Source organism: Ranitomeya imitator, chromosome 4, assembly GCF_032444005.1.
Source record: "Ranitomeya imitator isolate aRanImi1 chromosome 4, aRanImi1.pri, whole genome shotgun sequence".
Classification (NCBI taxonomy): Eukaryota; Metazoa; Chordata; class Amphibia; order Anura; family Dendrobatidae; genus Ranitomeya; species Ranitomeya imitator.
In genome coordinates, this window is record NC_091285.1 from 54276010 (window position 1) to 54299926 (window position 23917).

The window sequence follows — 23917 nt, forward strand, 5'->3', positions numbered from 1 at the left end:
GTATATAGAGGATCTGTCTGCTCTCCTGTGTGGTGTAGTATATAGAGGATCTGTCAGCTCTCCTGTGTGGTGTAGTATATAGAGGATCTGTCAGCTCTCCTGTGTGGTGTAGTATATAGAGGATCTATCCTGTGTGGTGTAGTATATAGAGGATCTGTCAGCTCTCGTGTGTGGGGTGGTATATAGAGGATCTGTCAGCTCTCCTGTGTGGTGTAGTATATAGAGGATCTATCCTGTGTGGTGTTATATATAGAGGATCTGTCAGCTCTCCTGTGTGGTGTAGTATATAGAGGATCTGTCTGCTCTCCTGTGTGGTGTAGTATATAGAGGATCTGTCAGCTCTCCTGTGTGGTGTAGTATATAGAGGATCTATCCTGTGTGGTGTAGTATATAGAGGATCTGTCAGCTCTCGTGTGTGGGGTGGTATATAGAGGATCTGTCAGCTCTCGTGTGTGGGGTGTTATATAGAATCTATCCTGTGTGGTATTTTTAAACGGCATGGTGGGCCCCAAGAATGATTTTTCTCTGGTGGGCCCAAGGTACTCCAGTCCGACGCTGCACGCACAGCCCTACTGTATAATGACACACACGCACAGCCCTACTGTATAATGACACACACGCACAGCCCCACTGTGTAATGACACACATGCACAGCACCACTGTATAATGACACACACGCACAGCCCCACTGCATAGTGACACATACGCACAGCCCTACTGTATGACACACACACGCACAGCGCCACTGTATAATGACACACCCACACTGCCCCACTGCAAAATTACACACACGCACAGCCCCAATGTATAATGACATAGACGCACGCAGCTCACACACACACGCTCGCAGCTCACACACACACACACAGCTCACACACACACACGCAGCTAACAAACACAGCTTCCACACATGCAGCACCCACACACACGCAGCTCACACACGCAGCACACACACGCAAAAAAAGCTCCAAAAATGCACAGTATTTGAGAAATTAAGGCTTTAACAGATACCAGCAACAGTGAAATCTGCAATCCAGAGACACTATTGAATTAGCTTTTCAACAAATTTTAATGACATATCCATTTAATCAATACCATGGTAGCCTATGGATGAAGGATGGCACTGTTAGACATCAGCCACAAACATCCATAATAGGCCATAATGGTATTTTTGTTTTTACCACATGTACTCTGAAAAGCTTATATCTTAAAGGGAATGAGTCACTTTTGATAAAGCTATTATTTTCTTATGCATTGCAGAGCCAGCTGTCAATCCAAATGTCAGGGTGTGCTTACAGCCGCCACCTAAATAGTGGCTGTAACTGTGCCGAAACTCCTGTATGACTGAAAGCCGATGGCTTCCAGGTAGAAATAAGTTAATTTTCTCTGGCGTGCTGCAACTTCAGTGTGTCGACCAGACATCTTTCTAGTGCTACTTGCTGCAGATTAACTCTATATTAGCAGGTTTATAGTTTTAGGGGATGCGACAGGTTCACCTTAAAGGCTCATTTTCAAATTCTTTAATGAGTAAAACTACAAAGTGCTTAAAAAAAAAAGTTTGTTTTTTTTTAGTTGTATAATTTACTGATCTCAGCCTGGATGACGGCCCACCTTTGCAGTCTATCAATGATGGCTGGTGTTCTAAGCAAGGAGCACAGCACTTGCAAGGGCTTTCTGAGAACTTATAAGTGTTGCTCTGAAACCAGACAGATATCTGACTCCAGCCAGCTACATTGATACCGTACTTCTCCAAAGCTTCAAAGGCAAAAGTGTCAAATAATTTGGAGCATACTGCATAGTAATTATCATAAAAAACCTCATTGAAGACAAATACAATTTTTACCTTTATTAGTAAATCATAAAGAGGGGACAAACAACACATAATAACACACACCATACAAAAAGTGCATACTAGATCCATCCTAACAATGATCCCTGAAACAAACCCCTACCTACCAGGTATTTATCGTTTCTCATCACTGTGCATGACAAGTCATTCTCCCTGACCATTTATTTATCTCTCTTCCCCCTTTTTTTCGCTGTCCCTTCAGCAATTAGTGTGACTGTGTTTGGCCTCTTTGGACATCCTGGGTGTATATTGATCACTTACAAGGAGGGATGCACAGGACATCAGGGTCAGCCATCGTTGAGCGGGGGCGCCATTCTCATAATTTTCAATAGGGTGCCACCTCCGCTGGTAGGTAGGGGTTTGTTTCAGGGATCATTGTTAGGGTGGATCTAGTATGCAGTTTTTGTATGGTGTGTGTTATTATGTGTTGTTTGTCTCCTCTTTATGATTTATTAATAAAGGTAAAAATGTTATCTGTCTTCAATGAGGTTTTTTATGATAATTACGTTGAATATAGCCTTGTACACAATAGATTTTTTCAGTAAGCATACTGCATAGTGGCAGGCAGGAAGCCAAGTGGTAGGGGAGCAGTGTTCTCCTGAATGCACAAAATTATACATCATTCATCAGCCATAGACCTTTCTATTAAAGAAAAGCCACAAACATTTAACATAAAACTTTTTACTGTATTCTGCAGTATGAGATAGAGTACAGTATATCAGACCTAGGCAAAGTGTGGCTCGCAGGCAACATGCGACCCTTTAGCTGTTACAGTGCAGCTTTCTGCCAAAACAGCCAAAAGGCTTCATGCAGGTACTTCCCACGTCAAGCAGCGATCCTCCACCCAGCATCTTCTTTTCAATGATATCTGCATCCAGCGAATGCAAAGATGAAACAGGGAGTCATCAGATACTTGGTCCATCATTGAGCCTGTGAGTCTGAGAACAGAGTAGGCGTAATGAGGTTACTACCTCGCGCCAACAGTGCCTCAGTAAACATCATAGACCAGAGCAGCTGAAGAACGGGGTTAGACAGATGAAGGGAGGGCAGAACACTGTGAAGGTGACTGTGTGGGGACATAATAATGAACATGGATGTTTGTTAGGACAAACAATTTGTAAAGGGGCTGTGTAGGGACATCATTCTGATTGTGTGGCTATGTGAGGACATAATACTGTGTAAGGTGGCTGTGTGGTGACATAATGCTTAAAATGGATGTTTGTTAGGAGTAACACTTTGCAAAGTGTAAGGACATAATACTGTGTGAGGGGGCTGTATGGAGACATAATACTGTGTAAGAGGGCTGTGTGGAGTCAACATTCTGAGTGGGAGGCTTTATGGGGACAGAACACTGAGTGGGGAGCTATGTGGGGAAATCATTCTGTGTAAGGGGGATGTGTGGGGACAATACTGTGTAAACAGGCTGTGTGGCGATATCACTCTGCAAGGGGGCTGTGTGGAGACAATAATGTGTAAAGGTGCAGTGTGGCAATATCACTCTGCATGGGGGCTGAGTGGGGACATAATACCTTGTAGTGAGACTGTGTGGGGACATTATACTGTGTGAGGGGCTCTGTGGGGACTTCATACTGTTTAAGGGACAGTGTGGTGCCATCATGCCATGTGGGTACATCATACTGTGTGAAAGGGAGTGGGAAAATAATATGGTTTATGGGAACTATGGGCATCATATTGTGTTTGAAGCTGTTGATCAAGGTAAAATGGCTCATTAGTAGGAACAGTATGATTTACTCCTTTATATAAACTTTTATAAAAAATAGTAAATCATATTGTTTGATTAGCTGCTTCAGATAGAATACAGGTTACATTAAGTCCTATCATAACATGTATCATAACATGTATTACCAGTAGCAGTTAGTCAACAGGCTAAATTCCGCTCAATATTAAGTGATAAAAAATTAAAAATTAATATAAAACCATAGCAATAAGCAGAATTTAGTCCAGCTGGTTGGTTCACCCCTCCACATCAGTCACAGTATCTCATGTAACCCCTTGGGAAAATCAATTGCACATTCCTGGTGTATTTCTATTTTTTCCAGTGTACTTTTTTGTGACCTGCTAACATATAGCATGGTGGAAACCCCCTTTAAGTACAATTTATGGGAAAATGTGTAAGAATGCTATATTATGCAGAAAATGAAACTATTGATCTCTTCCTATCTGATATGGTTGATGCAGAAATTTGTGACCTAAGGCAAAAAGCAAAACCTTTAGACCCACACTGTAACTTGCATTAGCCATGTTTTTTATGAATGCGCAGCTTGTACTAGTGTTAACAAAAATGCTATTCAACACTAGAAGATGATTCAATTTACGATGTTTTTCCTTTATATATAAGACATCAGTAGAGTAGTTACAGTGAAGGAAATAATTATGTGATCCCTTGCTAATTTTGTAAGTTTGCCCACTGACAAATTCCTGAACAGTCTATAATTTTAGGATTTAGGTTAATTTTAACATCGAGAAATAGAATATCAAAAATAAAATCCAGAAAAACACATTTTATAAATTATACACATTTATTTGCATTTTGCAGTGAGAAATAAGTATTTGATCCCTCTGGCAAACAAGACTTAACACTTGGTGGCAAAACCCATGTTGGCAAGCACAGCAGTCAGACGTTTTTTGTAGTTGATGAGGTTTGCTCACAGGAGCAATTTTGGTCCACTCCTCTTTGCAGATCATCTCGAAATCATTAAGATTTTGAGGCTGTTGCTTGGCAACTCGGAGCTTCATCTCCCTCCATAAGTTTTCTATGGGATTAAGGTCTGGAGACTGGCTAGGACACTCCATGACCTTAATGTGCTTCTTTTTAAGCCACTCCTTTGTTGCCTTGGCTGTATGTTTTTGGTCATTGTCTTGCTGGAAGACCCAGCCACAACCCATTTTCAATATCCTGGCGTAGGGAAGGAGGCTGTCACTCAGGATTTCAGGGTAAATGGCTATATCCTTTCTCTAATTGATGCAGTGAAGTAGTCCTGTGCCCTTATCAGAGAAACAACCCCATAACATAATGTTTCCACCTCCATTCTTGGCAGTGGGGATGGTGTTCGTTGGGTCATAGGCAGCATTTATCTTCTTGCTAACACGGTGAGGTGAGTTAATGCCAAAGAACTCAATTTTTGTCTCATCTGACCACAGCACCTTCTCCCAATCACTCACAGAATCATCCAAGTGTTCAATGGCAAACTTCAGAGGGGTCTGCACATGTGCCTTCTTGAGCAGGGGGACCTTGTGGGCATTGCAGGATTTTAAACCTTTACGGCGTAATGTGTTACCAATGGTCATCTTGGTGACTGTGGTCCCAGCTGCCTTAAGATCATTAACAAGTTCCCCGTGTGTAGTTTTAAGCTGATCTCTCTCCTTCGTCATGATCAAAGATACCCCACGAGGTGAGATTCCTCATGGTGCCCCAGATCGATGTTTATTGACAGTCATTTTGTATTTCTTCCATTTTCTTACTATTGCACCAACAATTGTCTCCTTCTCGCTCAGTGTCTTACTGATGGTTTTGTAGCCCATTCTAGCTATGTGCAGGTCTATGATCTTGTCTCTGACATCCTTATAAAGCTCTTTAGTCTTGAACATGTTGTAGAGGATAGAGTCTAATTGATTAATTGCGTCTGTTGACAGAAGTCTTTTATAAAGGTCACTATGTAAGACAGCTGTCTTTAATGCAGGTAGCGAGATGATTAGGAGCATCTAACGGTCTATAGGAGCCAGAACTCTTAATGTTTGGTAGGGGATCAACTACTTATTTCTCACTGCAAAATGCAAATAAATTTATAGAATTTATACAATGTTATTTTTCTGGATTTTATTTTTGATATTCTAACTCTCAATGTTAAAATTAACCTACTCTTAAAATTATAGACTGTTCATGTCTTTGCCAGTGGGCAAATTTACAAAATCAGCAAGGGATCAAATAATTATTTCCTTCACTGTATGCACTGTGTACAGAATTATTAAGCAAGTTGTATTTTGATCACATGATAATTTTTATACATGTTGTCCTACTCCAAGCTGTTCAGGTTTGAGAGCCAACTACCAATTAAGTAAATCAGGTGATGTGCATCTCTGTAATGAGGAGGGGTGCTGTCTAATGACATCAAAACCCTATATAAGGTGTGCTTAATTATTAGGCAACTTCCTTTCCTTTGGCAAAATGGGTCAGAAGAGAGATTTGACGGGCTCTGAAAAGTCCAAAATTGTGAGATGTTTTGCAGAGGGATGCAGCAGTCTTGAAATTGCCAAACTTTTGAAGCGTGATCACCGAACAATCCAGTGTTTCATGGCAAATAGCCAACAGGGTCACTAAAAGTGTGTTGGGTAAAAAAGGCACAAAATAACTGCCCATGAATTGAGGAAAATCAAGCGTGAAGCTGCCAAGATGCCATTTGCCACCAGTTTTGCCATATTTCAGAGATGCAATGTATCTGGAGTAACAAAAAGCACAAGGTGTGCGATACTCAGGGACATGGCCAAGGTAAGGAAAGCTGAAAAACTACCACCTTTGAACAAGAAACATAAGATGAAACGTCAAGACTGGGCCAAGAAATATCTTAAGACTGACTTTTCAAAGGTTTTATGGACTGATGAAATGAGAGTGACTCTTGTAAAGGGCAGAGAGCTCCATTCTGACTCAGACGCCAGCAAGGTGGAGGTGGGGTACTGGTATGGACTGGTATCATCAAAGATGAACTTCTGAGACCTTTTCGGCTTGAGGATGGAATGAAGCTCAACTCCCAGACCTACTGCTAGTTTCTGGAAGACAACTTCTTCAAGCAGTGTTACAGGAAGAAGTCGGTATCGTTCAAGAAACACATGATTTCCATGCAGTACAATGCTCCATCACATGTCTCCAACTACTCCACAGGGTGGCTGGCCAGTAAAGGTCTCAAAGAAGAAAAAATAATGACATGACCCCATTGTTCACCTGATTTGAACCCCATAGAGAACCTGTGGTCCCTCATAACATGTGAGATCTACAGGCAGGGAAAACAGTACACCTCTGTGTATGCTGCGGTGAGAGGCTGTGGTGGCTGCTGCACGCAATGTTGATCGTAAACAGATCAAGCAACTGACAGAATCTATGGATGGAAGGCTGTTGAGTGCCATCATAAAGAAAGGTGGCTATATTGGTCACTAATTTTTTGTGTTTTGTTTTTGCATGTCAGAAATGTTTATTTCTAAATTTTGTGCAGTGATATTAGTTTACATGGTGAAAATAAACAAGTGAGAAGGGATATATTTGGTTTTTATTAAGTTGCCTAACAATTCTGCACATTGATAGTTACCTGCACAAACAGATATCCTCCTAAGATAGCAAATCTAAAAAAACCCACTCCAACTTCCAAAAACATTAATCTTTGATATTTATGAGTCTTTCGGGTTGATTGAGAACATAAGAGTTGATCAATAACAAAAATAATCCCCTAAAATACAACTTGCCTAATAATTCTGCTCACAGTGTATTGTTAAAACAGATGGGATAATTGGATCCTTTGTGTTCCTAAGGCCCAAGGCAAATAAATGATGTCAGTTGCCGTAAAGTCATATTAAATTGTATAACTATCCCCATATTGACAGATTTATTTGAAATATTGTGAATTATACTGTATTACATAGCTTTATACTTTACTGAACCCCTGATTAAAGGGTTACAGCTTATCAATTATAGGTAGAAAGTGTCTGAGCAAGGGTTCTCCTAAACCTGGGACCTCCTGTTATCAGGAGAATGGAGGTCCTGTGTCCTCTGTTGTAAAGGAACGACGATCCTGCATTCATTGGTTATAGGACTGATGAATAAGTATAGCTCTGTTGGTGGATGTACCGAATGGTGGGACACATGGTAAATAGAAACCATAAATGGAAAGAAAATAATTTTTAATTGTAAGATGACACTGTTAAATAAAATAAATGGTTTTCCACTACTTCAACACTGATTCTTTGTTATGCCGCCAATGTCCCTCCTCCGGGCTCCTGCCTTCCCCTAATAGTGGGAGCCTCATGATTCAAATGCAGAAAATTAGCTCCTGATTTGATAATCCGAGCAAGTAGAAAAAAACAATGTTTCTTCCATTGATTGGCTGCAATGGTCACGTGATGCCCCATCAGAAAAGGAAGCCAGAAGCCAGCCGTGAATGCATTATGGGGGAACCACGCCAATCCGATAGGTGCATATGGAGCGTAGGTGCAGGCGTAGTTTTTTATCCAATTTTGAACTACCCTGGAACCATAGTATGACCTTCATTTAAAGGTCCATGATTACATTTGTTTTCATTGTGTTAATCACTGGAAGTCACTGGTGATTATGAGTCTCTGATTTGTTATATTTCTAGCCCAGGTACATGTTAAATCTTAATTTGACTTTATGCACTAAGGCAAAAATAATTGGGATATTTTTCGCTGAAATCCATATATATATTGTATATTGTAATTCATATTTGATTTTTCAAATTCATCTACTGGAAACGTGCAGGTAAACAATATAGACACCTTTTGAGAACTTTTTTTTTATTTCTATTTTAATTAATGTATTTTTGGCTAGAAATCATTTTGCTATTGGGTTTAAGTAAAAATGTTGCATTGTTTGCCTTTCATTGCCTATGTGTAAAGCTTTCTATTGCTTAGTAAGCTCGTTCTGAGTTTGTAACTCTCATCTTCCTTCATGTAAGTGACTTTTAAATGATTTCCAACCACAAAGTTCAGTTCAACTTTCATGTGGTCATCATAAGTCAGCTGAAAGAAGCAGAGAAGGAGGAAGGTAACGAGTAATCACTCACTTTCTGATTGTCAGAGAACTGATTCTGCAGCTAGTAGACATCGAGACCAGCAGGCAAATGACATCTAAAAATGGCAAGTGTCAAATAGGCAAAAGATATAGAATCCTTCAGGTGTAAGAATGCTGACAAGGACCTACATTCAAAGCTTACCAAAGAGCACTGAATTAGCCCTGCATTCAAATATTGGCTTTCAGCCAACATAAGGACCTAACAGCAGAAAATACAGCATATAGCTTCATTTTGTGCAATGTGAAAACTCCTTATACACATTTACGTAGTTAATGCGTTATTCTCATGTTTGGACGTTATCCCCTATCCATTGGATAATATGGGATAGGGGACAAGTTCTTGCTCACTGGGGATCCAATATTAGGGTGAATTGAGTGTTGTCAATCATGCGCACTGCTACTCCATTCATTCCTATGAGAGTAACGAAGACCAACCAATACTCAACTATTTCTGCCAGTCCCATTTAGGATCATTCACACCTCAGTTTTTCTCGTACAAGTGCTATTTGTCTTTTTAGGAGTACATATGATATTCTACGAAGCTGTTCACATGATTGATTCTTTCATCAGACTGTGTGTTCCTCAGAAAATATCAGAGACATTTCCGCTTTTCATCCAAGCGTTGGATCAAAATTGGCAATTCAAGTCTATGGGTCTGTGAAAAAATTGTCCCGGTCTTGGATGACATTCAATCTTCATGGATTGTCAAAATAAAGAAGTATTGTAAATAGCAAATGGAATAAAACTTAACTTTTACTATACAGATTAACATTAAAAACTCCGTGATACACCAACCAAACCCCTCAGTGAGAAGGGGGGGGGGGATTAAACAGCAAGCCAACTAACAGGACACAGAAGGGAATTGTATAAGCTGATCAAAGCATGCCGGTCTAATGTTGAGACCAAAATACAGCATTTATATGAATTACCTCTCAAATTGGCAGTACGCAAATGTCCTATAGTGTAACAAAAAATCAGATGTGTCTCACCTTCTGTTATAAAGAAATATTGCCTTAGGACAATATGCTCTAAAAAATCCAGAATTCCTATGTTTTTATTTAAAAAGTTTATCTTGTGTGTCACCGCTGAGAATTCATGCGTTCCCCGCATTGCACATGCGCACTAGATGTGCTTCAGAGACCGGAAATGAGGTCCGGAAACCAGAAATGCGCTGCACACTGGGCAAGGTGGACATCGGACGCGTCTCCGGTCCATAAGATATTTATAGGACACGAGCGGGGACTATGTAACGCAGCCATTACCGGTATTCTCGCACTCCCTTGATGAGTACCTAAGAGGATGAAACGCGAATGGAGAGGCCATTCTATAATAGAGGCCGATCACCCCATTTCCCTGAACAAGAGATACGGCATATACACGCTAAACAAAATGGGTGAGATCTAACCATATCAATGCGTTATTTGGTTGCATATGGGTTGATTAACCATTACTAAAGCATTAGATATGCTATGCAATGTAAGAACCAGTCTATAACTCAATGCCAAAAGATCTTACGTGGGATGCTCATACTAATAATGAGGGGATGAGATCCAAAGCTGTATATAGATGATTTTTGGCAAGTGAACATAACATTGGGTTCATTATTGCCTTTTTTCTTGGCTACTTATAACATGCTGCAACTTATATGCTGATAAAAAATAGCCACAGAATAGCCCTCTTTGACTGAAATACGCATTTAATACATGCACATTGTGCACCTGATAATATGCATATAAGGATTGGTATTTTTGACCTATAAAAGTGTTATGGTTACTATACTGTAAAAACAACCATATTGGAGAAACATCTGGGCACCATAATCCAGGATCAGTTGATTGATTAGAATAACCCTGTAGCCAGACAATACTATAGGGGCTAAGATTGAAGTTGGGTAAATACACCATTTTTTTTACACTATAGGACATTTGCGTACTGCCAATTTGAGAGGTAATTCATATATATGCTGTATTTTGGTTTCAACATTAGACCGGCATGCTTTGATCAGCTTATACAATTCCCTTCTGTGCCTTGTTAGTTGGCTTGCTGTTTAAGCCCCCCCTTCTCACTGAGGTGTTTCGTTGGTGTATGATAGAGTTTTTAATTTTAATCTGTATAGTAAAAGTTAAGTTTTATTCCATTTGCTATTTACAATAGATATCTTTGTGGATTATATCCCGCTTTACAATATATATATATCTCAAAATAAAGAAGGTGGAGAAACTTTTTTTTCCTCGCCATGTATGAGAAAAACTGATGACACTCAGACAAAACTCTGATCCTTCTCTGAACAGTCTAATGAGAGTCATCCGTCAGTATTTCCTGTACGTGGAGAATACCGATGTCTGAATGAAGCCTAAGAATGAATGAAGTGACATTGCACATTCTGTCTTCAGAACTCCAGTTCCTGGGATTGGTGGGAGTCCCAGCGGTTGGACCTCAAGCAACTGGGAAGTCATCCCCTATTCAGAATGGACATATCATTGGTGCAACGTGTGCAGCTGCAGAGTTGCCCAAAAGGTAAGAGAGGCCATTTTCAAATCAGCAAGCAGGTTCTCTCACAGACACAAAGAGAGGCCCATATATTGATCTTGCACATGGGCCCTCTTCGATCTGTGTCCACCACTGCCCCTGTCTCATATTATTATATGGATAGGGGATAACTTCCAAACTTAAAATACCTGTTAACCTCGTATCCATGCAGCTTTGATCACTAAGAGGTGAGTGTACATATTAGTGATCTCTGCAAAGCAATCATACAACTAATTATCCAAATGGCGATACATACGAGGCATAATTTGTGCTCTCTTATTCTCAAATATGATGCAATATTTAAATCCCTTGGATTACCTTTACCAATACACTTTATCACTTCTGGCAGATAAGAATTACTAAGGTACACAGTTTCCATTCTAGTGTTCCTGAATAATAGTTTTAACATTTCTGTAGACAAAATAACAATGAGACTCAATAAGGAAGATGGGTCATGTGTACACTGGACATGTCCACTGTATGTATAAATAAGGAACATTTATTTTCGGATGAAAATGTTATGTCCTAAGCTGTGTGATGGAGAACACTATAGCAATATGTTGAACCCAAGGTCAGACTGGTCAAAGGACAGAGTCGTAGATCGGCTTTCTTCACAATAGTACAGTTTGTTGGCCAAGCTCTATATCTAACTACCTATATCTATATATACAGTAGTTCATATATACCTATACTGACAAAGTCTGTTTTGACGACCCCCATCCTTGGAACTCAATGTATCTACAGCCCTCCAGAAGATCTCTATCTACACCCCTATCAGAGAATTGCCCAATGGTCCAGACTCTGACACAATAATGGGCCTCAAAGATTAATCAGAAGATGATCCCATTAAGAGCTCAATTTAAAGTCAACTATTTGTGCCTCACCTCTATTTTTTTATTACTTTTTCCTGTTGTATTTCATCTTATTCTCATTATGCCTTACGCTTACAATGATAACAAAAATTCAAACAGAATTTAAAATGAACGTCTTCTGTATAGATGGAGGGGAATGATAGAGTCATATAATCTATTGGATCCAAAAGGGCCAAACCAAGTTTTTAACATATTCATACATTTTCAGGATGAACAGAAGGCCAGGACAATGCAGAGAGCACACTTTCTGCAGTAGTGGTCCGTACCTTAAGGCTCGTTCACTCATTTGTCAGTAATTTTATTTGTATATCAATAATTATTTGCGTTTCATCAGTGATTTTTTTTATCAGAGTATCATCAGAGTTCGGTCAATGTGTTGTTTTTATCATCAGAGTTTGTTTTCTCAGATGAAATCAAAAAATGATGGAGGGTTCTCAAGCTTCTCCTATCGAACAGACTTTGAAAAGTGGACGGTATATGGATAGTATTCGAGTGCTGTCTCATTTTTTTATGGCTCAATAGACTATGCTTTGGCTAGTTTGATTGGACACTCTGATCAAGGAAATAATCAGACATGGGAACTACTCATAGACTATCATAGGTACGAGTGATATCCATGTTTTCCTGGATAGCACTCTTTGAAGAAAAACGGACATGTTAAGAACCCTTAGAACAGTGTTCCTCAACTCCGGTCCTCAAGACCCACCAACAGGTCATGTTTTCAGGATTTCCTTAGTATTGCACAGGTGATAATTTCATTACCTGCTCAAGCATTAATTGCATCACCTGGGCAATACTAAGGATATCCTGAAAGCATGACCTGTTGGTGGGTCTTGAGGATTGGAGTTGAGAAACACTGCCTTAGAAGACTTGTAGAAGTCATATTTTTAATCAGTTTTTTTTACAGCTGCTCCTGAGACCATCAACATCAGCATATAATCACAGAAATGCTTCAGAGTCTAGGTAAGGCCACCTGCACACGTTTAGTATTTGGTCAGTATTTTACCAAAACCAAAACCAGGAGTGGGTGATAAATACAGAAGTGGTGACGTGTTTCTATTTAACCTTTCCTCTGATTGTTTCACTCCTGATTTTGGCTTATACAAGTACTGAAGTAAAATACTGACCAAATACTGAACGTGTGAATGTGACCTAACTTGCATTATATCGAGGGTGGAAATCACCATTTTGCAGATATATAGGAATAAACATATTTTCTGTAGATATATCCACACAAATAATGATCTACTCACCCACTTGGTCCGGGTCTCTGAGCCTGTGAGAAGCGCCATTCTGCATTAGGCTGTGCCTGCTGGAAGAAAACAGAAAAGTGCTTGTAATTGCTACATACGGACATTGTAAAGAAATAGGAGAAAAACACATTGATTCATCTTATTTTCTTTGTCTCGAAACCTAAAAGGAAATAGATTATATTGTTTGGAAAACATAGCATAAACTGAAGGTTATCCTTGAACTTGGCTGTAACCAACAGAACACGATGTTAGTAAAAACACTGTATTGTCGTTTATATTTCATCACCAGAGGCATGAAAAAGGGAGACATTGCTCAGAACATTACAGATAAGCAATCCAATTAGTTTACATTCCTCTTAAATCTGGACCATTGCCCTCAATTTCTCAGACAAGGTCCAATCTCCTCTTCTTGGACTATCTGTTATTGTCTGCAGCACTGATATCACGTCAACAGCCCTGCAGCCAATTAGCAAGATCTGAGGCGCTGAGTCTGGTGTCATCAAATAGGGCAGAGCTGCTCATTTATTGGCTCCATACGGACATTGGGAGATCCCACAATGGACCCAGAAAGGGTGAGTAAGGCCCAGGTTTTGTCTTTTTTAACCCTGCTGTTGTCTTCGGTCTGGGGACACCGATTTTGATCTTTGGTATTTTTTGGGGTGTTCAAAATGCGGTTCTGAAACTTGTGGTTGATTGACTTAAATGAGGATGGATCGGTCGGCCACAGGTTTCTGAGCCGCATCTTGAATATTTTAAAGAATATTGAAGTTCAAGGTCGGTCGTTTTTGACCGAAGACAACAGCAGGGTTAAGCAAATTGCGCCTAGGAGCAGCGGTTTTCTGAAAGTGGAAAATTCCTTTAATCACATGAAATGTACACACAAGAAAATGCATTTCTTACCTACTGTTCTGCAACCCATTAATTAGAAGAATAAATTGATGTATTGTATACTACTCTTTCCTTGTGAAATAGTCAATGAATGTAAAACTAACAAAAAAATATACAAAATCCCATCTCTATTACTATACAATTATCGTCATTAAAACCAATACATGAGGCCTAATATTCCACTAGAAAGCTCACATTGGGTTTATGGGGTTTATGATAAATTACAGTATTTTCTTAGTAGCTGTGCCAACTTTCATACTTGTGTGCCACAAAGAAGTGACTTGTTTCTTAAGGTAAAGACGGCCCTTGGAGAATTGTAGTACGACGGAGCGTCTATGAGGAATAACCTCATTAAAATAGACATGCAATGATGGCAGTCTCCCAGCTGGACAGACACCAGCTGAGATTCCTTGCAGGGATATAGACTTCTTGTAATGAGATTGTGAACAAGGGAAGTACAGCACATGGCACAGCAAGGGGTTCATACTATATACGATAAGTACAGAGTGGTTGGAAAAGAGCCGGCGGATAGGATCATTTCAAAAGAAGACTTTCAGTGTTTTACTACATTGACTTTAATTGATATGAATAATGAATTCACAATGTTTTTTAGCACATTTTAGACCTAAGCTTAATAATAAGATGACTGGGGTCCAATACATTAAGACTGGCATTTTGCGCGCCAGTATTAATGAAAGGGCATGGTAGGGTACGATGCTGTTTACTCAATGAATTAGGTATATCTTATCAGAGGTGTGTGCTTCCATACGTCTTGTCCAATCAGGGACTGGAGAACAATCCTGGAGTAAGCTACACTTAACTGGTTTAAGTTTTGAACATTTTATAAGCAGGCCATGTCCCGCCCAAGCTCTGCCCATTTTGGCAGATCTTCTCGTGACTGGGGTGAAAATGAAAAAAGTCACAAAATATTAGCGCAATTCTCACTTAGAGTGGCACAAAAATGTTTTGACTTTTCAGAAATCTGATGAAACGAGGTCTTAGATTCTCACTGATAGAAGCACATTGTCAATGTTGTGGTACAGAATTGTCTTTCTGGCTCAAATAGTTGTAACCACGATCACTTTACCAGTATACAGAATATACACTGTATATCATAGGTAGTATCTTTGTCTTTACATTACTGGTAGTACCCTCCTCCCAGTCACTCCATTAGCATGACTCCACTAGTAACTCCTCCATGACCTTCTTCAGGCTCTGCTTGGACCTCAGCTGCTCAGGTTTATAGATCATTACTAAACTCTGGTAATTGGAAGAATTGGATTGATTATCCACAAAAGGACAACCAGCTCTTGAGTAATCACCAACATATACTTCTATTAATATAATGCTCGGAAACCAGATTTTAACATAAAATTTTACAGAATGAAAATGGAAACAGGTACCAACAACTCTGTAAGAAATAAAAGCATTTTACAGGAGACCGAAGACCCTTGTTCACATCTGGAAGTAATAACCTATTGTTGGAGCTACTTCCTCTAATTAGGGGTTTTAGACTTTGCGGCTATGTTTTATATGCCAGTCCTATGATCCTCTAGCACCTTGGGGTCAATAGGTACTGGTCAGTATGCCACTTTATTTCCTTTTCCAATTACCCACATCTGGCCAGATGTAAAGTAATTGCCGTTTCGTCTTTTGCTTCAAACAAACTTTAATTCCGGCCCTATAATAACCTGATATAAATCACTATTATGTGATGAATGGAATGAGGAAAGTTAAGTGAAATACTCTCGGTGTTCGTGGATTGCATGACCCATAGCTGTAGTAACGTGCAACTTCAGAGAGTTTAGACAATTTGCTTAATCAATTTCGCATGGTTGTGTAAAAACAAATGATATCACATCATCAGTAGCTCGGCCATGTTATGATAGGTCTATGCAAATAGTGAATTAGGGCTTGACAGATTTGTGTGAGCTAAAGGAGGAAGAGCTAAAGGAGAGGGCGAAATAAAAGAGCCACAGAAAGTGATCTATTACTAATGCTAAACATGATCCAAGCTTCTGCCGGAGTAGTGATCATAGAGGTGTACAGTGGAGGGAGTGGTGGAACCTCATGCTACTACCACTCCATTTATTCAGGATGGGTCCTAGAAGTCTCCCTGATCATACATTTGTTACCTGTTTTCTTAATCATGGAAAAAGCCCTTTACCCCTCAGTTTGTTATCAATAATTTGCCTGTTCGTTATGGAGATAATCAGTAATAACAAACAGTGTAATCAATGTAGGCCACTTTGTCATTCTGTACATAGTCATACGTAAGGTTATAGAGCTATAAAGGGACAGGCCAAATACATTCCCCAATTGTATATATATTTTTTTCTATTTCTGAATGTTTGTTTGCATACTACAATCAATGGATAATGCACAAATGTGTAATCTTGGTCATTGGACAAAGAACTTGGATTCAATTCAATCCCTCCAGTGAGGAAAGTTGAATGCTTAATGTTTTTTTCTACATAAAGGTGGCGAGTATAATTATGTGATTGCTGAGTAAGCCTATGAGCTACATAATGGAAACTGTCAGGAATAATACAAAAGAAACATCAATACATAAGAGATCTGCTAGGTAGAGTCAGTGCACCTGCCTCCAGAAACAGCCGTCTAATTTACACATCAATACAATTCTTCCCGGTTACTGCAGAAACCTGATGTGAAGCAGGGCTTTGAGGAAAGGTCTGAGAGACTCTGGCATAATGTCTTCTTCCTGCGCTCATGAAAAATAAATGTAAAATCACCGATAGACTCTTCTAGAACAACCTTGCCCTAGATTGTTTTAACTCAATTTTACAAATCTACTTATTAGTACTCACAATTATAATTTGCAAATAACTAAAATGTATCTATCGATCGATCGGTCGATCTATAATAACACTAATAATAATATTGATTTCTTTTTATATTCTAATATTCAATATTCACAATTCTTTACAATTCAGAAATAATAAATAGATTAAATATCGGACATTGCAGAAAAATACATAGTCCACCAACTCCAACAAAAGGAGTGAGGACCCTGCTTACAACCTTACAATGGATAAGGGGATCTCCAAAAATATAATATCTCCCCTATCACATAATTCAAACAACAGTCAATATTGAACAGATGACCTGCCATCTTTCGGTGTATACCCCACTTGGAAATCTGAGAGTAAATATACCTTTACATGGGAGTTTACTCCTCAGTGACCACCAATACGTCTTCTTACTGACCTGAAGAGCACCTGAAGGGTTAATAAACTACAAGAAAGCTATTTTGAACATGTCGAGGGTAGGGTTGAGCAAAACGGGTCGGCCATTTTCAGAAGTCGCCGACTTTTGGCAAAGTCGGGTTTCATGAAACCCGACCCGACCCCTGTGTGGGGTCGGCCATGAAGTCGGCGATCTTCTGAATCTGGTATCGGAATGCCAATCCCGAGTTCCGATATGTTTGCAATATCGGAAATCGGTATCGGAATCCATATTTAGGTGTAAAATAAAGAATTAAAATAAAAAATATTGCTATACTCACCCTCTGACGCGCCCTGGTACTAACCGGCAGCCTTTCTTCCTTCGAATCAGCGCGTGAAGGGCCTTAGATGACGTTGCGGCTTGTGATTGGTCGCGCGACCGCCCATGTGACCGCTCGTGCGACCAATCACAAGCCGCGACGTCACCGCAAGGTCCTTCAAGCGCTGATTCTTAGGAAGGAAGGTCACATGGGCGGTCGCGCGACCAATCACAAGGCGCGACGTCATCTAAGGCCCTTCACGCGCTGATTCGAAGGAAGGAAGGTTCCCGGTTAGTACCAGGGCGCGTCCGAGGGTGAGTATAGCAATATTTTTTATTTTAATTCTTTATTTTACACTTAAATATGGATCGCAGGGCCTGAGGGAGAGTTTCCTCTCCTTCAGACCCTGGGAACCATTGGAAACACAATGCACTGCATTGGGTTTCGAGTTTCGGCCGACCCCGACCCCGACTTTTTTATAGGATCGGCCGATTTCACTCGACCCGACTTTTGAAAAAGTCGGGTTTCGTGAAACCCGACCAGATCCTATAAAAGTAAAAGTCGCTCAACCCTAGTCGAGGGGTGCTGTTTTAAAAATGGTATCATTGTTGGGGGGTTTCCAATATTCCGGACCACCAATGTCACTTCAAAACTGAATAGGTCCCTAAAAAAATAAGTTTTGTATACTTCCTTGAAAAAATGAAAAATGACTCCTACAGTTTTAAACTTTCTAGAATGCTAACAAAATAATACAACATCTTTACACATGGCGCTGATGTAAAGCAGACGTGAGGGAAATGTTATTTGCTAATGTTTTTTATGTGGTATGACTATCTGGATTAAAGGGATAATCATTCAAAGTTTGAAAATTGGTAATATTTAAAAAAAAAATTTAAATTTCTGATATTTTTTTAAACGAATGCAAACAATATCAACATATATTTACCATTCTATATCTGTAAGTCCATGTAATACAGTGATATACTCCAGATATACAGTACAGGTATTAGTAATCTGAACATTGTGCTTGGCAGTAAGCTGATCCATACATTATAGATCACTAGCTCTTGCAGAGCTGATACATTGATTGACTTAGTTTCATCAAAGGCAAACTGCATTATTCATCACTTATTAAGGTGGGCTATGTTCATATTCCTGGCAGTGACAAATGACAAAACTGATAAATGACTGATGATGACTTCAGGCCATCAATATTAATGATTACAGTGAAAGTGCTGCTGGGCACTTGTGCAAATTGGATGGTTTCTTTTAAGGAAAATAAGATATTCTGCACATAGTCATAAAAGGAACATTACAGTGGACTGGAAACCCGCTGCAACACAATCTTTATTCTCTGATGCCCCACGTATTTTTCTACTTCTTAAAAAGGTTCAGAAATATTTCCATGTATATGTATCCTATATTGTACTAGGAGCTCTAGTTTGTTTTAGCTTTATAGGCATTGTACTTAAAGGGGTTGTCCATTACCAGCCAACCAAGATTAATCATTTTAGGAATCAAATGACAAAAAAAAGTGTATGTCACCTCCTGCAGCAGTGCCGACGCTGCTGTTCCCAGGGAGTGACTAACTTGTTATGTCATGTGCAGGCTGCAGCCAATCAATGACCATTCTTTGATTGCAACTCATCAAATGTCCATCAGGATGTCTGTTCTGATGAGGCTGCCCTTGACAAACCAAGTCACTTCACACTTCGGGAAAAGCTCCGCCTCGGGAGGTGAGTATACATTATTTATATTTTATATGGGGTCGTGAATTGATTATTAATTATGCGTTGCTTATGTAGCGCTATCATATTCTGGAGTGCTTTACATACATCATCATCACTGTTCCCAAAGGGGCTAACAATATAGATTCATAATATAGATAATATAGATCACTATGTCTTTGGGATATGGAAGGAACCTGGAGGAAAAAGGAGCACCAAGAAGAAATTGGAGGACATCCACGCATACAAACTCTTTGCAGATGTTGCTCTTGATGCAATTTGAACCGATGACCTCAGTGCTAACTACTGAGCCACCGTGCTGCCCATTAAGCTGTGGGGGTTGCCCTGTAGTTGACAAAACTTTGTAGGAGTTCTCTATTTTACCTTTATTTTAAATAAATGTGTTGAGGACATAATTTATGGCAATTACTAATAGCTAAGTATTACAGGTTTTCCTCCTTTGTAATGCGCCACCTGCTTGTTAGTACCACCTTCATCACAGACTGCCAGTGATCATGTCCTTAAAATGACCATTGAAGGAAGAGCATGCGATCATCAGTCTCTTCCGAATGAAATACACGTCACACCTTCATTGGGTGGAGGCTAATGGACAGGTCAGGTCACAAGCTCCTCCATAAATGGATAACATGGGAACAGGAGCACTGAACTGTCTGTGAGGACGGCAGCACTTTACAAAGGAGGATAGCCTGTAATACATTCTAAAGTGCAGTAATGTATGCTGGCTATTTTTGATACTAGTCTGGCTCATAATGGGGTTCTCCATATTATACACCTTAATAAAGCAAATATAACCCTTGACTATTAATATTAAATATGACAAATGGAGCAAGATTCATGGCTAGTCTATCAGTAATGCCTGATGAGTCGAATTTGTTCTACCTCCCCTCCCCCATCACTTATCAGTGTATCATCATCCCCACTCTCGAAAATAAATTACTCTACATCCATATCACAATAGAACAAATCATCCAAGGATTTCTGTAATTAACAGATGGAGATGATGTTGAACCATGTTGAAATCTCAAATCCTGGGGATTCTAATTGCAGCACAAATCCACATTTCGCAATCCCCTCTGGATTGTTTTTGTGATGAACGCTCCATTACACAATCCAAAACATTAAAAAAATACAATTTTTAACAAAACTCAACTTGAGCTGAATCCTTGGTATGGATCAGAGAATAAAATGTGAGGATTAGCAAATGGCCTGATTCATCCTTCCCAAATATTTCCTAAGACAGATATGTACGTCAGCCAAAGTTCAGAGTTACTGCAAGAGGATGGAAAAACATCTTCAAACCCATTGCTTCATATTTGAGGAATGTAAAGAAAATAGAAATATATTGTCAGCTGGATCTGGTTATGTATAGTTATCATACATACCAGCAACAGAAGAACTAGATTTTTTAAATAAGTCCTTCCTTTCGGCATTATGAAAACTGTCCAAAAGTCTCCATGCACATTACAATCTTTGGAAACTGCTGATTTCGATGGAACTGGATGACTGTCTTTCAATTCTCGAACTATAGATATTCTCTAGGGAAAGAAGGAAGGAATTTGACCATGCCTAATCTTTTTGTTCTCAGGGATGCACATATATGCTTGGCTGAAATGAGCATGCATGTGTGTATAGAGGCATCAAAAGGAATAGTTGTTGGCTATTGAAGATTTTGAGCACCACATAGGGCTCATTTCAATATATCCAACTATGCAGTTTTTATTTTCTTCCAGGGCAGCAAAGACAAGTAAGAGAGAAACTGATGCAAGAACTGATTCTTTAGATTACTATGGCAGTGTCTACATGTATCCAGTGCCTCAGGTGGTAGATGAAAAACCACTAAGACACCAATTCATTTCAGTGTCTATGTCGGAAATCTAGCACAAAAAACTTTGCGCGTAGATTCCCTCATTCGATTCGAGAGAATTGGATCAATTTTGTCAGTGGCATTCCGATCAAACTCTGATCTGCGTTTGATCAGAGTGTAAGCTAAGTGTGATCTGGTAATTGGGTGCGTTCCAATTTGAACAGCAACTTGCAGTATGCTGTAACTTTTTTCTCATGCAGAATCTGCAAAAGAAAAAAAATGCTGATCTGCACTGCCCCATAGAATAACATAGGTCAGAGTGCTACCTGACAAAACATTGGATAGCACTCGTCTGATGTAAACGCTCGTGTAAGCAAGCTCTAATGGTCGCAACATTTAGAAATTTTTGGTGTTTTCATGCCAGTTTCGGCAACCTCTACCAAAATAGAGATGAGGAGGTACTAGACATGGTGACACCGGCTCATCTGATTCATGATGAGTTGTGGCATTCCTTCCACCAGAAATATCACTTCAGCTCGCAACTGTAGTACAAGTTGTGGTGAGACATCACCAAGACCGGTGCTGACAACGCCGCTCTTAATTAATCAGAGTCTACATGTTGCATTTTTGGATCTTGCTCGTTAGTTTTGTAGTAGAAGATCGTCAAAAAGTGGTTGATCAGCTGAGGCACAGGAAAACAGATCTTGGTTTCATGAATAAATGGAAACCCAGCCTGATATTGCAGCATGGTGTCATGATGGAGGTCTACCATTACACCTGCTCTCCATGAAGCTTCTCTTCACAGCCCTTTTCAAATTATGTAATGTTGGCAAATTATTGAGGATCTCAGAACTTGATACAGTATATGAGACAAAAGAGTAATGAAAGGGATTTTTAGCCAATAATAGCAATAAAGGACATTACAAGGAACCTCTTTCTGGTTGTAAATGCTACTTACAGGGAACAATAGATGGCATTCACCTGCACAGACGCTACATATCTAATGTTCCTTCAAGGCCATTATATCATATAAAGGCACCTTCTAACCATTGTCCATCAGCTATTCCTGGGAGAATTCACTATATGGTTAACAATGCTTGAGCATAATCATACACCTCATTGATTTTTTTCTTTCCTGGTGAGTCATCTAAACCAAATATAGCTCCTCTGCAGGCTATTTAATTCAGTTCTGTAAAGGCTTCTTTGATACTACTGACAATGGCACATGGTTGCAATCTATAAATACTTTTGATATAAAAAGCAGCTGAACCATGATGCAGAAAAGTTCTTAACATACAAGCTACTGCTTATTTGTGGTAAACCACTGAAACCAATCAGAGCCAGGTATTATTCCATCTACTTTACAATAGGCAAGAAATTAATTATCTAATTTTCTGGTGCTTTTCAATACATGAATATAATTGTTACGCTTAGGAAGTAACCTTCAGTTCCCACAACTGAATTGAAACCACCATGTTCTTTCTTGAGCACTGACAGTGCGCTCTTTTGCAGGCTTGTCAATTCTCATCAGAGGCAGCAAAGGAGCGCACTGTCACTGTGAATTGGTAAGAATATTGCACCGGGACAAGGGAGCTTGTACTGAGCATTTATGAGAATTGACTATCATCACATGGTCATTGACATCACAACTATCGCTTTGTTTCAGGGTGAGGGTAGAGGCTATGGCATTGATCAAAGCCTCTGCTCACGATGATGTCCTGTTTGAGTATCCCAGCATAGACTGAGGATTTTTAAATGTCATCTAACCTGAAGCAGGTAAAAAAAATAAAATAAAGCAGTTAGATTAGAGAAGCAATGGTGGCAACGTTTTAATTAAACTATATTAGAAAAGTGATTAGACTATTACAATAAATGTAAACATTTAAGATAACAATCAATGCTAGTTTCAGACCACCCTTAAGGGTACCGTCACACTATACGATTTACCTATGATCACGACCAGCGATACGACCTGGCCGTGATCGTAGGTAAGTCGTAGTGTGGTCGCTGGAGAGCTGTCACACAGACCGCTCTCCAGCGACCAACGATGCCGAGGTCCCCGGGTAACCAGGGTAAATATCGGGTTACTAAGCGCAGGGCCGCGCTTAGTAACCCGATGTTTACCCTGGTTACCAGCGTAAAAAAAACAAACAGTACATACTTACATTCCGGTGTCTGTCCCTTGCCGTCTGCTTCCCGCACTCACTGACTGCCGGCCGTAAAGTGAAAGCACAGCACAGCGGTGTGCTGTGCTTTCACTTTACGGCCGGCAGTCAGTGAGTGTGGGAAGCAGACGGCAAGGGACCTGACGGACACCGGAATGTAAGTATGTACTGTTTTTTTTTTTTTACATTTACGCTGGTAACCCGGGTAAACATCGGGTTACTAAGCGCGGCCCTGCGCTTAGTAACCCGATGTTTACCCTGGTTACAAGCGAACGCATCGCTAGATCGGTGTCACACACACCGATCTAGCGATGACAGCGGGAGATCCAGCGATGAAAGAAAGCTCCAAACGATCTGCTACGACGTACGATTCTCAGCAGGATCCCTGATCGCTGCTGCGTGTCAGACACAGCGATATTGTAACGATATCGCTGGAACGTCATGAATCGTACCGTCGTAGCGATCGAAATGGCACTGTGTGACGGTACCC

General features: G+C 39.9%; 1 protein-coding gene across 50 annotated transcripts in view; it reads right to left on the minus strand.

Moving 5' to 3' along the window:
* LOC138675454 (protocadherin gamma-A4-like) overlaps positions 1 to 23917 on the minus strand; it is a 732953-nt gene that overhangs the window by 44412 nt on the left and 664624 nt on the right. For 39 of the 50 annotated variants that reach the window (XM_069763694.1, XM_069763684.1, XM_069763690.1 and 36 more), the window contains exon 2: positions 13318 to 13376. In XM_069763694.1, coding sequence (XP_069619795.1) covers positions 13318 to 13376 — 59 coding nt within the window. The remainder of the gene's footprint in view (positions 1 to 13317; positions 13377 to 23917) is intronic. The other 11 variants (XM_069763678.1, XM_069763667.1, XM_069763669.1 and 8 more) reach the window with 1 other exon arrangement.